The sequence below is a fragment of the Betta splendens genome, chromosome 10 (assembly GCF_900634795.4).
Source record: "Betta splendens chromosome 10, fBetSpl5.4, whole genome shotgun sequence".
NCBI lineage: Eukaryota > Metazoa > Chordata > Actinopteri > Anabantiformes > Osphronemidae > Betta > Betta splendens.
The window spans coordinates 10,311,875-10,327,942 of NC_040890.2; the positions used below are offsets into that span (position 1 = coordinate 10,311,875).

At 41.3% G+C, this 16,068-nt stretch overlaps 2 protein-coding genes and 1 long non-coding RNA gene across 3 annotated transcripts in view; 1 reads left to right on the plus strand and 2 right to left on the minus strand.

Moving 5' to 3' along the window:
- Positions 1-571: 571 nt before the first annotated feature.
- rack1 (receptor for activated C kinase 1) lies at positions 572-3,446 on the minus strand. The gene is made up of 8 exons (XM_029165846.3): positions 3,232-3,446; positions 2,700-2,871; positions 2,128-2,275; positions 1,946-2,041; positions 1,608-1,718; positions 1,215-1,355; positions 912-1,022; positions 572-688 (listed from the first exon to the last, which is right to left on the minus strand). Exons 1-8 carry the CDS (start codon positions 3,338-3,340, stop codon positions 623-625), a joined length of 954 nt encoding a protein of 317 aa, XP_029021679.1. The 5' UTR covers positions 3,341-3,446; the 3' UTR covers positions 572-622.
- Positions 2,179-3,439, plus strand: LOC121202529 (uncharacterized). The gene is made up of 2 exons (XR_005898211.2): positions 2,179-2,306; positions 2,639-3,439. It is a non-coding gene; the product is annotated as an uncharacterized LOC121202529 (long non-coding RNA).
- A 1,312-nt stretch (positions 3,447-4,758) lies between the features above and the next one.
- col23a1a (collagen type XXIII alpha 1 chain a) overlaps positions 4,759-16,068 on the minus strand; it is an 82,417-nt gene continuing 71,107 nt past the window's right edge. Inside the window, exons 10-32 of the mRNA XM_029164885.3 lie at positions 15,868-15,942; positions 14,853-14,969; positions 12,956-12,982; positions 12,791-12,817; positions 12,598-12,651; positions 12,441-12,500; positions 12,307-12,351; positions 12,146-12,223; positions 11,964-11,987; positions 10,067-10,111; positions 9,937-9,981; positions 9,728-9,808; positions 9,590-9,643; positions 9,359-9,433; positions 9,237-9,263; positions 9,089-9,148; positions 8,926-8,997; positions 8,806-8,832; positions 8,667-8,720; positions 8,339-8,425; positions 8,095-8,193; positions 7,809-7,847; positions 4,759-6,950 (exon numbers count right to left, since the gene is read on the minus strand). Coding sequence (XP_029020718.1) covers positions 6,900-6,950; positions 7,809-7,847; positions 8,095-8,193; positions 8,339-8,425; positions 8,667-8,720; positions 8,806-8,832; positions 8,926-8,997; positions 9,089-9,148; positions 9,237-9,263; positions 9,359-9,433; positions 9,590-9,643; positions 9,728-9,808; positions 9,937-9,981; positions 10,067-10,111; positions 11,964-11,987; positions 12,146-12,223; positions 12,307-12,351; positions 12,441-12,500; positions 12,598-12,651; positions 12,791-12,817; positions 12,956-12,982; positions 14,853-14,969; positions 15,868-15,942 — 1,323 coding nt within the window. The 3' untranslated portion in view covers positions 4,759-6,899. The remainder of the gene's footprint in view (positions 6,951-7,808; positions 7,848-8,094; positions 8,194-8,338; positions 8,426-8,666; positions 8,721-8,805; positions 8,833-8,925; positions 8,998-9,088; positions 9,149-9,236; positions 9,264-9,358; positions 9,434-9,589; positions 9,644-9,727; positions 9,809-9,936; positions 9,982-10,066; positions 10,112-11,963; positions 11,988-12,145; positions 12,224-12,306; positions 12,352-12,440; positions 12,501-12,597; positions 12,652-12,790; positions 12,818-12,955; positions 12,983-14,852; positions 14,970-15,867; positions 15,943-16,068) is intronic.

Sequence of the window (16,068 nt, forward strand, 5' to 3'; positions counted from 1 at the left end):
GACACGTTTTCCCAAAGTTATTTCAAGGCACTTTACATGGTTAGGTTTAATATCTTACTTACTGCTTCTCCACATTTTCCAGCTCTGATTACATAGATCAGCAGTGTTCAAGCTGGATAAAACAACTGACACCTGTAATCAGCAGAGTTGGAAAACCAGCATGGAGAGTAGCTCTTGAGGACCACAGGAACCAAAGCTAGATTTAATATTTGATGTAAATGAGGTTTCTTTGTCAAAGATGATACCAAAAATCCTCCCAGTAGAACCTAAAGCCAACAGTAAGTATCCATATTCAATTATCTACAGCAGTCTAAGACAGAGGCCTTGTCAACAAATCTAAAGCTGTTGGACCTGCACATTGTCGTGAAACAGACCGATGAATATGTTTCTTTCACTTGTTAAAATACATAAAATCATTGCTGCAGAGACTAGGGATACTAGGCTACCAGTCATGCCCAGTCACTTACTTTAAAACTATGTTTATATGAATTAAATGGTCAAAGAATAGCAAGTGCCATTGCGATTTAATGACAAAAGCATCTAAAGTGCACATAAAGCTATAAAAACACACTTTGTTCTTTTCAAACAGTCTTTTATTCAAAGTTGCTTCAACGAAACGTTCTTATCGAGTTCCAATGGTGACCTGCCACACTCTGATCAGGTTATCGGTGTAGCCCGCAAACAAGGTCTGTAAAGAGAAGACATATGCAAATTACTCAATTTCCCCATTCCTTCAGTTTGTTCAACATTAAAATAAGTGGTTGTAGTGCCCCTCATATTTGCAGGAGTGTCAGCAGTAGAAATCAGAGGATTAAGTGAATAAGTATAATCACTGGGGGTAAAACACCAGAACCAACTACTCAACAACTGGTATCTGTACTAAATGCCCTACAAATTTAAGCATGTTATACCTGTCCATCAGCAGACCATGCCAGGGAAGTACACTGTGGGGGTTCAGCCTTGCTGTTTGTGCTGATCACTTCCTGTCTCAGCTCATCCACAATGATCTTGCCCTCCAGATCCTTTGTGAAAAGATAGACTTAATCAGCATGTGCACTTACGTATCAATAACAATTTTATAATGAACCAACTGCTCTAGGGCTCAGAAACAGCCTCTTTATCATCAAATAATACAGATCAAAATTCCATCAGTGCCCTTTAAATTATCACTTTTTATTGTCATAGCCATGATGCATTCAGGACGAAGTTCTTACCCAGATCTTGATGCTGGGGCCAGTGGCAGCGCACAGCCAGTAACGATTGGGACTGAAGCAAAGAGCATTGATGACATCACCACTGTCCAGGGTGTACAGGTGCTTGCCCTCATTCAGGTCCCACAGCATGGCCTGGCCGTCCTGAAAGCAGAAAACAAAGAGTCAATTATATTTCTAAACCTTATTAGCAGATTCAATATACTGATGGCATTCGCTACCAATTAGGTGGTTGTTAAACATGACAAATTCATAGTACTAATGAAAGTGCAGGTACCACTCAGAAACAGCCTCTTTTATCATCACCGTTAAAACAGATGCATTTTAAGTTTCCATCACTGTTAGAACCTGCAAACTCACTGTACTGACACTCTGGAATAAAAGATTAGGCTGTACCTTTCCACCAGAAGCACAAAGAGAGCCATCTGGAGAGACCGTCACGGTGTTCAGGTAGCCAGTGTGGCCAATGTGGTTGGTCTTCAGCTTGCAATTGGCCAAGTTCCACACCTGAGAACCAAGAAGATCAAATCTACATTAAACTTTTTGACATAAAGCCACCATGATATAAAAGATATGATGGTTTAGCCCTCATAAATTGAAATTTATCATCACCAATGTCAGGTAATACATGCAATTTAGTAATCATCGGGCAAACAAGAACTTGGTTTTCATGACATAAGTCACAGTTGTAGGATGCAGAAGGCAAAGAGCTGAAATTAAGTTCAGAAACAAACCTTGACCATCTTGTCCCAACCACAGGAGACAATAATGGGGTTGCTGCTGTTGGGAGAGAACCGCACACAGGACACCCACTCAGAATGGCCTTCATCCTGCAGAAGGACAGCCAGAAGATGTCAGTATCTCAAGTATGGCAAAACAGCAGCATAGAGTTCACAAACATGAGGTGGCAGCTAACCTGGATCGTGTACTTGCAGACTCCAAGTGTGTTCCACAGCTTGATAGTCTTGTCCCGGGAGCCAGACACAATCTGGCGGTTGTCAGCAGAGAATGCCACACTCAAAACGTCCTTGGTGTGTCCAACAAACTGGCGAGTGGTGAGACCACTGAGGAGGAACATCACACCAGTCATTTAAGGTGAGCAAAACCAGTGAAGCCGAGCAGAGACAATGAGAATTTCCGTTACAAAATCTTAAACTTCTAATAAATGCTGGCTAAGCCATTACTGTAATACTTCTACATTAAATAACACTTTGAGTGACCTGATTTTATAAACCTGTCATTACTATAAACTTTGAGAGCAATTTTCAAATAACAGTGAAAACAGTAGACATGAGAACCATTGTGAAGTGTTTATTGCAAGCGAGTGCTCAAACTGCATGCATCGTCTATGCCCTGCAGGCAAATCAATCATTTTACTACTGTACTTTTATCTGCAGCGCCATTAAAACTGACACATGATCTTTCAGTCTAACACAGGAAGCAAACTTCCACCTAGACCCGGTCACTACTGAAGTGAAATGCCCTTACGTGGTGAGGTCCCACAGGCGGAGGGTCCCGTCCCAGGCACCAGACAGGGCAAACTGTCCATCAGAGGAGATGACAACATCACTTACGAAGTGAGAGTGGCCCTTCAACGAGCGCTGGGGGATGCCATAGTTCGTTTCATCACGGGTCAGCTTCCACATGATGATAGACTTGTCTGAAAAACAAACAGGGGGTCTTTTTAATGCATACCTCTAGTGCCCGGTCCACCTTGGGTGCCCGCTAGCCTCTCTACAAAGACTGTACAGTTGACTGTTGCGAACTCGACACTTGTGTGTCATTGCACAGATGACGCTACACGGTTGGTTAGCTAGCTAGCTAGCTAGCTAGCTGGGTCTAACTCAACAGCTGCAGTCAATATAATGCGAAAACTCTACACATTGCTTTCGTGGTTGAATATACAGCTTAACATGCGTCTTACAATAGCGTCGCCTTTAATCCTACGTTTCAGCGGCAGACCAGCCAGCTGACTTGTGCTATCCTAGCCATGTTGGCTGTGCCGGCGGGGGAGCCTCACCTCGGGACGCCGACAGAATCATGTCGGGATACTGGGGTGTAGTGGCGATCTGGGTGACCCATCCACTGTGCCCCTTGAGGGTCCCCCTCACTGTCATCTGCTCGGTCATTTTGGCGACAATCGGTGCTACCTTTTACAAGGATGGATTCAGATTTTTCAGAGGTCCGGAAAAACCTAGATCCTCATCGCATCTGGGCACAGAGGAAAAGGAAGCTCAGACCCGGATGCAAAAGCTAAGAGGGGTGAACACGCCGCGGAGCATTCTGGGAAATGTGGACTGCGCTACTAAACGCTTATTCAAGTGTAGAGCAGTTTTTGATCTCGTCGTTCTGAATACGCGTTTCTGCCTCCAGCAACGCGTTGAGATATTTATATATTTAAAGATATTATTTAAATATCTGTAAATTAAACTGCGTCATATGGCGTTTCTGCCTTTACAACTCCTGAATGACACTTCTTCCTCACAAACCTGTTGAATGTGATTTCTGATTGATTGTTTATTACGAAATTTTACATTCACAAAAAGAGAGATTGACACTAAATCAAGCTTTGGGCATATTTTGTTGTTGTTGTTTTGTTCTTAGTCCCTAATCCTTGAGTTGTATAGAAAACAAAAACAAACAAACAGATTACGCACAATACTCACAATATACAAACTGACCACTGGATCGCTGAGTTTTGTTTAGATGTCTTCATTTCAGTTTCCTTCTTTTCTTTTTGTCTTTCTTTTTCACACTGAAATGATTTACTGGCAGACCTTGAATTCTCCATTAGGTTCAGATGAGAGCGATTTCATCACAACATATTTGTTTAAATAATCTGAAATCATCCTGAAGTATTCCTACAAAGTGCAATATAGCTAAATGTAATTTATTATAGAATAATATATGTTGTTATATATTTTCCTCTATTCAATCATAACGATGATGCATGCACTATGGTCATGACTGTGACACATGTGTAAGCTATTTCATAGTCACAAACACTAAGTCTCAAATACATGATCAAAACTAAAAGAGATCAAAACTAAATATCATTTAAAATTGAAAACATGGAATTCAGCGTTGCTGTAAACAGTTCAAGCAGACATTAATTTTATTTGCCTGGGCTCCGGGACTCATGTTTTAACTTCAGCTAATTGTGTTAGAAACTATGAGCTCATTGAGCTGTAACAATAGAGGACACATGAAACTGGTTTATGAAAATGTCTGATAAATTTATAATATGAAGTTCACAATTCACATGCTTAATGAGCAGAACACTAGTATTTCTTTTTGTAAACACAATTAAGTCAAGATGGTCCAAAGCAACTTTAAAACCTATTCGTAGCCGCACTGAAATTACTGATACGCCTCTCAAAATCATGTGAAGGACAAGATGTGAATGTTTCTGCAGTATTTTTGTTTTTTATAGTTTTCTGCAGGAAGTTAATAATGCTATGTAAAATGTTTATTATACTGTATAATACAATATCACTTGATTTAGTTTCAATTAAATGCATGATCCACAATAATTTTAGTACACAAAACCATAAAACTGGAGCGTTTATTTAGGTCTACATGTTTAGTTCACCAGATTTCACGTTATACATACTTAAGTAATTACAAAAATAGCTTAATTCCTTTACAACCAAAAAAACATCCTCAGAAAGTCAAACTACTGCACTACTACTGTAATACTGCAATACATGACTTTCTAAATCTCCACACGGTTCTGCGCTCAGCCACTGTGCTATTTACTGACTGCATTAAGTCTAAACTTAAACTGATAGACTCCGCAAAAGAAATAAAAGGACATACAATGATGTTAAGTGACAGATAACCATCAGTTTCTAGTAATAATACCAAGATCTGCTTGGTTGGTAATGAAACTATTATGCTTTTAACATACCATTGTAAAACAATAAGCTGTATACGGTGATATGCAACTCTACTATAGGCTTCAGTAAACCTAGAAACCTATCAGAGTACCTTTGGGTTCATACAGAATGTATAGGAGGAATAGGTGGGTGATCTATTGATCATGTCTACAAAATGCTTCAGACAAGTTGATCACATTCACTTCATCCCATTAATGTCAATAAATCAAAAGTGGTGCTTTGCAGGTACAATGTAAAAAGATCTCAAAAATAAAAGTGTCCATAGTTGAGTATCATCAGCTGCTACCGAAGTACTGCTGCACAGACACTGTATGTCCTCACCATCACCACTACTGAAAAATACCAGGTCATATATTTAAGAGTGAGGTCATCAGTACTAATGCACTGATTTGTTGACATGGTTTACTTCTTACTGCAGTGACCTTTAGGCAAGTTTATCTTACCGACAAAGACCACTTATTCACTTTTGTTCTAAATCTCCATTAAGGAGCTGCCTGTTGCTTTGAGCATCAAGCGATGCCAACACTAACACTATTAGTAGTCTGGAAGTTGATGGTGGCTGATGATAATCATTTGACAAAACATTCTGAATGTTTATGTTTCAGTTAACCAAAAAAAGGCTGTCATATCTTTTTATCAACCTGAATGCGTATATTGTCATTGGAAGAACTCAAAAAGTCACACAAATATCAATGCAGTATATGCAGATGTCGTCTGAGAAAATGTAACATCATCAGATCATTCATTTTCAGTCAGTGAAAACATTAACAATCAATTTAATCCTCTTTTCTACATTTCTGATGCAACTATTATTTGCATTAAAATGCAAAGTTTTTTTTTTACCACCAAGAACGTGCTCCATCTGAGAGAACTGCATTACAAAGACTGACAAACACAGATAAAAATGATTGCGATAACTAAAAAAACACACACAAAATGTTTAATACTTGATTTGACTTAAAAGACGCTTGTGTTTGCTTCATTTCTGTCTGTCTGTTAGTCCTTTAGTCGGTTCACTATCAAACAAACACAGTTTAGTCAGAAGCAAGAAATTACACTGCAACCCAGAGAAACTGGCAACAGCATTTCACACATGAGAAGTAATGATCAGTCACTCTGATTGTTAATGCAGTTCAAACGCAACTAGTCTAATGTCGGGGGCTGATCAGCCCCATAGTTCAAATACTGTAAATGGTTCCTTCAAATCTGGCCTTGAATTATTCCAAAAACGTGTCAATGCACAGGAATGCAAAATGATACTGGACATAATTAGGTAAGAATATAGCAGAATAAAAACAAATGCAGGGTCTCTCATTGACTGTGAGTGGCTTGTTCAGCTGGAAAGACTGTTAGCGACGAATTTATGTCTTTGAGGTTTCAGTGAGCGAGCACAGCTGTCGGGATACTAAACAATGCTGAGCCTTGTTATGATCATGCATTTCATTAGTTAAACACCTTAACAAAAGAACTATACAAGAGATCATCATAACATTTTCTGTTTATCCGCGCAGTAAATCCTTCCTTATGTGCCAGTGACGTCAGTGACTTCCAAATAACTTCGACTGGTATCAGGCTGTTGCGTAACATCAGCAGCCACAAATTATTCTTCCTGCCTTAGGTGAAAGTGGAAACACAGTGTTCTCCGTTGCCCCCGTGACAGAGGATCTGAGTGTTCAGTATGACACTGAGGCGTCACATGACTTGCTTTGCTTCATAAAGGCCAGGTTGCTCCTCGGGTTGCGCTCGCCTCTGGTCAACGCGTCCTTTCTCCATCAGGCCTCAGGCGCCTTCAAGGCTGAGAGAGACGCTTGCGTTTGAGTTTCTGCCTTGTCATGTTCTCCTTTCAGGAAACAGAGAGAAGAGCACTGATCCAAACTTTCCCATTTGCCAAGACGTCTGTCTGTGCATCCAAGCGCCCGTCCGCCTGTGAGACTCAGCGGGTGAGCACACCATCATTCCCACACAGCGTTCACGGTCACGCAGAGCAGCAGCACTGACTTCGTTAGTGTTAGTAGGCACTCGAATGCTCCTCTGTGCTTCAAAGTAAGGCAGTTCAGGTTCCTATCTTCAAAACACAGCCGCACTCTTCACCACGCCAGATCTCTAGTTTCAAAAAATCCACAATACTGTCGACTCAAAAATGTCTTTGTTTCAAATTTTCAATATATTATATAAAATGTTCTTATTTAAAAAAAAAGGGGGGGGGGGACTGGGTGGTTTGTCGTAGTATTCAGTTGCAAAATATACCATATGAATATGTACAGATCCCATGCTGCAGATTAGTCATCACTGCAAAAAAAGAACCAGCGGGATGATTATTAGTAGAAGGTCAACTCATAAATGCAAAGATTGTTGGTGTTAACATTAGAAAATGGGCAGAGGTGGCATAAGTACACAAAGTTACACACCACATTCTTTATTTTGGTTCAGTTATTCACCAAGAAACTAATTTATCTAAGTCAAATCCTTATTGAGTTATTGAAAAAAATGCAGTGTGCAAAATGTACTTAGATACTTTCCACCTCTGCAAATAACTACTAACTTCATGTATTCAACAATTTAAATTACACTGTCACACACTGTGACATACTTACAAAATGCCCCTGTATTAAATCAGAGTCAATATGTTATTAATAATAATAATGTCATAATCAAATGCTTTAGATGTAATTAGTTGACCATAAACATTTGCGCTCACCTTGTGCCAGCAGCCTGGTATGGGCAGCCCATCCTGTCCCTGCAGGTACAGGCAGACAAAGGAAAGAGCCAGAAAACATGATTAGATGAGTATAATCACAGGGAATCTGCATGGTTTGTATATTCTTATAATTAAATGAGCTCTCATAGCTCCACCTACATGAATTATAAACTGATAACTGGCAGAACATGCCAGACTTTGAGATAAATGAAAGAAAAAGAAAATGAAAGTAAAGGAAAGGTGTTTGAATAGAAAATAGCTGAGAGAGGAAACAGAGATACCGTACCACAGGACAGGGGGCCTCAGGGCCCGAAGGAGGAAGAGGAGGAGGCGCAAAGGAAGGGAGCCCTGTCTCCACAGAATGACCTTTAGTCTCATCACAACCCTGTCAGCAAGAGCCAGTTAGACATTCACATCACAGAGGAAGGAACTCAAAGAAAAGTAAAGAAAATGACAGAGCAGAAATCAGGGAAATACTCATTGAGTCAAAGGTAAAAGGACGACCAGTACAGTATGTGTGTGAGGCATACCACAGGACAAGGCTGGTCCAGGCCTGGAGGACCCTGCTCTCCCTTCTGTCCCTTGAGGCCTCGCTTCCCCATCGTTCCCCTGTCACCCTAGACACAAAAAGACACACACTCATCACACCTTATTGGTCTGTTACAAATTATAGCATTGTTATTACTGCATCATTCAGTTCTCTATATAACAATCCCTCCATATACAAACATCCAAGATCACAGATCACAGATTGACAAAAGCCGTATGTTGCCTTTAAGTAATTAATAGTCAGTAATATGCACAAACTAAATCATTATTTGTTTGTGTGCTTTGTTTCTTTCTGTGTTGTGTACCCACCTTCTCTCCTCTTTCCCCTCTGTCACCTTTATCTCCCATCAGTCCGGGGAAACCCTGGGTATAGAAGCACAATCAGGTAAGAAGTCACTCTGGACTGGATGTCTGAAATGTCATTTTCTTTTATCCCTGAGAAACTCACATCTAATCCAGGCTCCCCTGGTCTGCCCTGTGAACACACAATAACACATTTAAATCAAAGCTCTACACAAGACGCACTCAAGTAATGGAAATATATTGACAGAGGTGTTCACGTTCTTACCTTTTCTCCCTTTGCTCCTGGCAGACCTACTAACCCTGCAGGTCCAGTAGGACCCTGGTGGCCGTCCAGCCCCTGTTGAACAGTGTATTGTAATCAGTACCATCAGTAGCACATCCACATATCTAATAGGTTATTATAACAGTCAAGGCCCAGTGTTTCTTACCCTCGGTCCAGGAGCACCATCTTCTCCCTTCTCTCCTTTTACTCCGAAACCAGGCTCACCCTGCATTAAAACACAGGAACAATGAGGACTAAACACCAAGTCATGGTCTCTGCTGTAAACAGGCAGCCTCAGGCATATGGAGCTTTACCTTAGGGCCAGGCATCCCGTGAAGCCCCTGAAACAAAAGAAGTGGCATGATCATTTGACAAAAATGTGTAAAAAGAATCAAACCCACATCAGAGAAGAATATTTCAAACTGAATGTACTCACCATGGATCCAGGAGACCCAGGAACTCCTGGTGGGCCAGGTGGGCCAGGTGGACCCGGTTGGGAAATCATTTGAACCTGAGCAGTGTGAAAATGACAAATTAAGGAAGGGAGCAGGAAGTTGAAATTGGCAAAGCTTAACTGAAGCCTTAAATTGGGGCAGTTTGTTGTGTAAAGGACAGATACAGTGGTTTTGCATATATAGATCCTACATACAGTATGCCAGGCACTGACCAGGTTGTCGTCCAGTCTGCAGTCGCCTTTGTCTCCTTTCTGTCCGTCCATACCCTAGATTACACAGAGTGAGATCATCCGTTACCGGTTTTAGCTTTTGCTGTTTGTATATCGATCATCTTTCCTCTCACTACTCACAGAAGGCCCAGAGAGTCCCATCTCTCCCTTCTCCCCTCTGTCGCCTGATGGTCCTGTCGCACCCATGTCACCTTTGGGTCCCTGGAGGTGAACAAGCAAGAGAAATCCTCATTAAGAAGACATTAAGATAATAAGAAAGGGAGGAAAAGGGAAACATGATTTGCAGACCAAAACATAAAGTAAAGCCAGATGATGATATCAGCCTGTACCTTTTCTCCATCGACTCCTGCTGGTCCAGGTAAACCCATCTCACCCTGGAGGAAGGCATAAATATCACTGACAGGCTTTGACAGTGGACTAAATTAGGATCAGCATATTTGGTTTTCTTTCAAGCCTTACCTTTTCCCCTGGAGGTCCTAGGGGTCCAGGTGGCCCAGGTGGACCCTGGAGAGAGACAGAGGGAGAGGAATTAACTTTATATCCAGCACATTTTATTTAATGAACAGAACCTTTAGAGACTTAGTAACAGGTTTTATCCAGCTGGGGGCGTAGGAAACAAGCTGGAGAGACAATTCTGTGTCCTCCAAAATAGGTAGATATTATGACTTGCCTGGAAAACAGTAGATAAATTGCACAACCGGGAGATGCACAGCAACATTAGCATTCTCCTGTTTGTGTGTATAATAAAGGGAGGATTTACCCTATATTGTTCTGCTCTGAAAAACAAACAGCTTCCTATACTGTAAATGACACCACCATCATTTTCTGCGATTGTTACGAGTTATTGCACTTACATATAAATAGTAGAGTGATTAATTGTCAATATGAAGTGTTTACAGCTGCAGTTCATGCTCCAACCAACATGTAGCTGTTTGCTTTCTATTTTACCACCATACTATAAAAACAAAGGGAAATCACAGAATTTCACCATCAGCCCTGAACCAGAACCAACAGTACAAAGCTGATGGGTTTCACAATGTTGGCCTGACAACAACAAAGCCGAGGCTTCTTTGGGTTCGCTGCTTGCAAATCACACCCGACTTGAAGCAATTTGATTTTACAGACTTTGGAAAACAGTCCTGACTACGGGTTGAAACGATTTTTCATGATGCTGTTGGACAAAGACTTTTTGCAACGCTTATGATTGATGCAGAACAACGTGGACTCATCGCGTGCTGGCTGAGCAGTGGCAGGTCCCTTAAGTCACACTTGTTATTATTTGCTCTGAAGCTGACTTCAGTCATCTTGAGGTAATAAAGAGCAAACCGTGCTGGCTCCCAGAGGTGGACGTACTGATTCTCTCTTGTTTTCCAACTTTTGATTTGCCTTCAGTTAAAGTCTTAGTAAACAACAGATATTTACTAACATGTTTACAAAAATTTAAGATCTCCCATCTTTAAAAAGTGACGTGGAGTACACAACTATCTGTCGACGAGTGGTGGTGACAAACAACCACTGCTTTATTTATTTATAAATTTATCATCAACTAAAAAACCACCACAGATGAAACCAATGCACTTTTCCCCACAAACATGTAAAATGATCATAACACACGTTAGGTGGCTGAGCAGTTTTTCTTGCTCCATACATATGAGTCAAGTGGAGACCTGACTCAGCGTGAGGCTTCTGATAAGATCTGAGCCTTGTATTTCGATCAGCTCTCTCTTTTCTCGCCCGACGTGTTGCACGCTCAAGCCCATTTTAGAGCCCCAGGAGGCGGTAGTGGTTCTTAATCAAATACACACTCAGCTCTAGCGATAACCATCTGTGATTAGCAAGTAGCGAGTTACATGGTGGAGTTTTATATGCAGAGGGGACCATGAACCCAAGACCAGGCAGCTGTGAGAGTGTCTCCTCCAGGCCTCTGCAATGCATGCTTGGGCAACAACTGGGTCAAATACATACAAAAAACAGACAAGCACGTTGAAGTCATAGCCCAAAAACAACAAAGTCACAACAAAGACCGTTGATTCTACACATGCTCCCGTAGCTACATGCTAACTGGCAGAACAACCCAGCTGCATTTTATTTGCTCAGGTTTAATCCCACATGAATACACAGGAGAGCTTCGGTAGGCTCCCATATTCAGTGGTGCACTTTAGATGTGGCCACTGTAGTGACATCCAATACATCTGAAGTCTAGTCCTGGATAGAAGGCGTCTACAGAAACACAGATCCACTGTCTGAGCAGGTGGGATTAAGTAGGACTTTATGCAACTCTCTGTGAGTCTGTGCATTGTTACGCGTGTTAGTTACTGATCATATCACCCAAAACCATGCAGCAGCAACAGATTACCGAGACACTGATGGTGCTGATGGCCTGTCAGGAAGAAATGGCGACATATTTAGTTTTCAAAAAGACAAGATCCAGATGTGTTTCGGGCAAAGCAGCCGTTACTGGCCTCAGCATTTGTCCGACTCCTAACCTCAGACTGTATCAATAAAACCTGGTCTTGTCTCGACTGTACCGTCACCCACCTGAAATGCATCCAGAAGTTTGCCATTGAAGTCGATGATGTCTGAGGTACCTGTGGCACCTTTTTCACCAGGATAACCCTAAAACAAAAAACAATAAAATATGTTGGAACTGCTAACTATAATGACTGCTTACAGAAGTTAAGTGTAAGTAATACACCTACCACTGGCCCCTGTGGTCCTTGCTCCCCAATTTCCCCTTTGTCCCCCTGTATGATGCACACATGCAGTTTCAGACATTACAGAACTGCTAATTATTACATGTACATTATTAATGGCTGTGGTCGAAGTCCCATACCTTTAATCCAGGAAGCCCATCTGTGCCTCTCTCTCCCTTTACCCCCATTCCTGGTTCACCCTTTTTCATTACACAGGCATAAACAGTCAGTGCATGAAAATATGAATATTTAAAATGTAGTTGTGAGACCTCATGACCGCTGAGTAGAGCTTGATACCTTTTCTCCTGGAGGACCCTGAGGCCCTGGATGGCCAGGCTCGCCATCTTCTCCCTTTCATTTCAGAAAATTCCAGTCATGTTACATCCTTCCTTATTAAACAGCAGTATGTGTGCAAGACTACTGGTGTGCTTAAGGGATAAATGACTACTATTGGGCTGAATCAAGGCTGATTATCTACAAATCATCTTACCGGCTTCCCAGACATTCCCTGTGGTCCCTGAGACAGAAATAACACATTGATTACATCAAATATAAATCCACAAAATATCCACAAATGACCACTCATAACCACAGACTTTCATAAACAAGACAGTAAAATTATGCTAAAATGGTACTTGAACGAAACTGAACATACCTCAACGCCATCGCGGCCTGGAAAACCCTGAGGAGGACAGAGGAGAAAACCTAGTTATGATCTTAAGCACAAGCAATGAAAAATAACATCGACCACTAGATGTCAGCGTTTGACAACGCATGACCTTGTCCACAAACTCATTCAGCACCAGAAAACTCACGGAAATCAATTAAAAGCCTAACTCTAGAATAAACAAGTGGAGAGGCATAATTAATGTAGATGTTTTTAAATGGTTCGGTGAACGTGCAAACGTGAGGTGAACCGTTAACGTTTCTGGTCCAATCATTAGATCTGAGGAGTGACTGTGGCTCATCTGATGAACAGCCCTGATCACCAACATTAAAACACCAAGAAAACTCTTCATCCCTTTGATAATTAATGATGATGATAATGATGATGAAGCAGCTGTGTTTACTTGATTACTCAAAGTGCTGTAAAAATTAACGATATAAATCAGAGGTTATTCACCTCTTCTCTGTCTTTATTATCAACAATGATGTTCTTAACACGCCAGCTGTCGTCCCGATCTCCTCTCAGCCGGCGTGGTGCCTGTTCATTTCTGTTCTTTTTCTCCCTATCTCCCTCCGCATGGTTTGATCTTTCCTCATTGGCGGTGTGAAACAAATTACTGTAATAAATCATTTCTTTAAACTCTTTTATGCTTAGTGCAGAAAAATGTAGATGAGGAGTTATTTAATTTCAGTTAAATTTAATAAATTACACATAATTTCTTTTATTTAATCTCCTGAAATGACATATAATATGTTGAAATAAATCCCATGGGAATTATATTATTATATAATTGCTGATATTATTACATCTTATTATATAACCTGTAGACAGCAGTAGTTTCATGCAGTCATGCATTACACATAAACTACCTACAGCTCTGTTAGTGTCATTGCTTCACTGCTTTTCTTCACGTCTAAAGCACACTTTCTCCTGCTCTGCCCTCCCTACACTCAGACATCTGCCCACAACATGTAGCCGCTCTAGAGTCACGCTGCTTTGTTTTGCTGTTTTGGGTTTTGTGATGCCTTTAATCAGCTTGGAGAGTACATTTGCAATCGACTAGGTTACAGGACAGGCCCCTTCGTTTGGACCGTCTGTTTTTAGTCTGCTTGTCTCAATTCATCCACGCTGAAAGCAGCATTTTTCACTTGACTCTCTTTGTTGTTCAGCTTCAGTTGATGGTAACAGATCATTAATTCCTTGACTTGGATAAACAAAAATTACCTTCCCAGTCTCCTCTCTCCTTCAACCTATAACCACAGCTTGAAGCTACCACTTCATACGAACTAAACTCTAAAAAGAACAAAGTAAATTTTGAGAAACCTAAACTGCTTCAGATGAGGAGACCTACTATTGTTTGGTGAGGTCAGCAAACTGCCCATGAACTCCCTGCAGAGCCATATCTGTTTCATTGGTGCATGGTGACACCATTGGTGGGAAAATGGGGGCGTGTTGGAGAAGTTTGTGGCCGCACTATTACACAAAACAGATGAGGCCAGGAGTAGAGTTGCTATTCTGGGATATTTTAGGTAAACCACAGCTCACTGGCAAACTCGGAAGAATGAGAATATGGGTTTACTGTAATTTACCACACAGACCCTATCCCACTGATACATGTGTATCGATGCTCATAGAGACCATTCACACAGAAACTTTGCAATTTGCGATCCGCCACACTGTGTGGTTCAATCCAGGGAGCTCCACACGATTGAAGTAATACTGCTCCCGATGACTGAGGTGTTTAACAGCACCGCATTCTCTGTGGTCTTTGGGTAAGAGGGTGAGGAAAAAATGACTGAAGGATGGAGGAGTGGTGTAGCAACAACAGTGAATAGCGTGGGTGTGCATGGGTGCTCGGTTTTGTTTAGACGTTTGATTTCCGTACCGGCTCTCCAGCAGGGCCTCGGGGCCCATCCTTGCCCGTGTTCCCAGGGGGTCCTCGTGGTCCAGGAGGACCTGGGGGACCGGGAGGCCCAGCAGGTCCAGCCTGGCCCTGATCACCCTGATAAAATAAAAAACAACAACACAATATAGTGGCATATACACCAAAAAATATTCAAACAACAATTCCTGAACACTGCAAACTCAACATTAATTAACATTCAAGTTATTGTGATGAACAGCAGCTTATTTATACATAGCTGCTGAATACTCAACTGTCTTACTTGCAAAGGTTCTAGCCCTAATGTGCGGAAAAGTAATTGAGAATGAGGTTCTGTTAAATGATCTGCGTTTCTTTTCTATTTATGGCTTATGAAACAACTACCAAACTGTCACCTAATATTACAAGGCCTTTCATCACTGGGTTTGTATCTAATTGGGAACATGTCTCCTTCTGAACATGTCCACGCTGGTGTTTATGCTCAACAGAAAGCATGGCCTGAAGGTCCTGCTCACCGCTAAAAGTGTTTTCTCTACTGTCACATGGCGACACTTCCTTCGCACCCTCTCATCTCTGCAGCCATGTGGTGCAATATGGTTTGCTTTTATGCGGCATGACATTTGGTGTAGCAAGCCCTTTGATGAAAATGGCATTACTAAAGCCTAAAACCTCCTCTTAGTACTGATAATCGTTACGTTTCTATTAAGCTAAGCCTCGAATTTAACTGTCACCGACCAAGATCTTCAATTACATCTAATAAAAAGCACACGTTTCCTGAGTCGTTCTAAAATGTGTGTGGTTCAGCCTTCAAGATGTTTTCTTTTGGTTTTGGTTGCTATAAAATTTGAAGACAAATATTTTCACAAAATAATTCATCTTAAGAACACTGAACAAGCCAACACATGCAAGGAGACTACAAGAATATGTTCAAACATGAAATCAAACTAAAGGGAGAAGCGTGGTTAATTAAAAGGTTGGTTAAAGTATTAAAAGCGCACATGCCTTAGTTGTGGTCTACCTTCAGAATGCGCCTCTGAAAGCTGCTGGACTGCTCTCCAGACAGAAAACCGTGATCATAATGAGGAAAGACCATCTGAGACGCAAGTGGCACAGCAAGGATCAGAAGAAAGACAGATGAAAAAAAAGAGAAGAAGGTAGAAGAAAATTAGAAATGTTGAAGCAAGGAAACAGCTTCTGCAGGAAAAACCGGATCGGACTC

What these genes read in the sequence shown, in the direction of transcription:
- rack1 (XM_029165846.3), bottom strand. Translation starts at nt 3,340, where the DNA reads ATGACCGAGCAGATGACAGTGAGGGGGACCCTCAAGGGGCACAGTGGA. An exon ending in CGCCTGTGGGACCTCACCAC is followed by an intron (nt 2,276 to 2,699) that starts GTAAGGGCATTT and finishes GTTCCTCCTCAG; the next exon opens with TGGTCTCACCACTCGCCAGT. An exon ending in GTTGGGACAAGATGGTCAAG is followed by an intron (nt 1,719 to 1,945) that starts GTTTGTTTCTGA and finishes CTTGGTTCTCAG; the next exon opens with GTGTGGAACTTGGCCAATTG.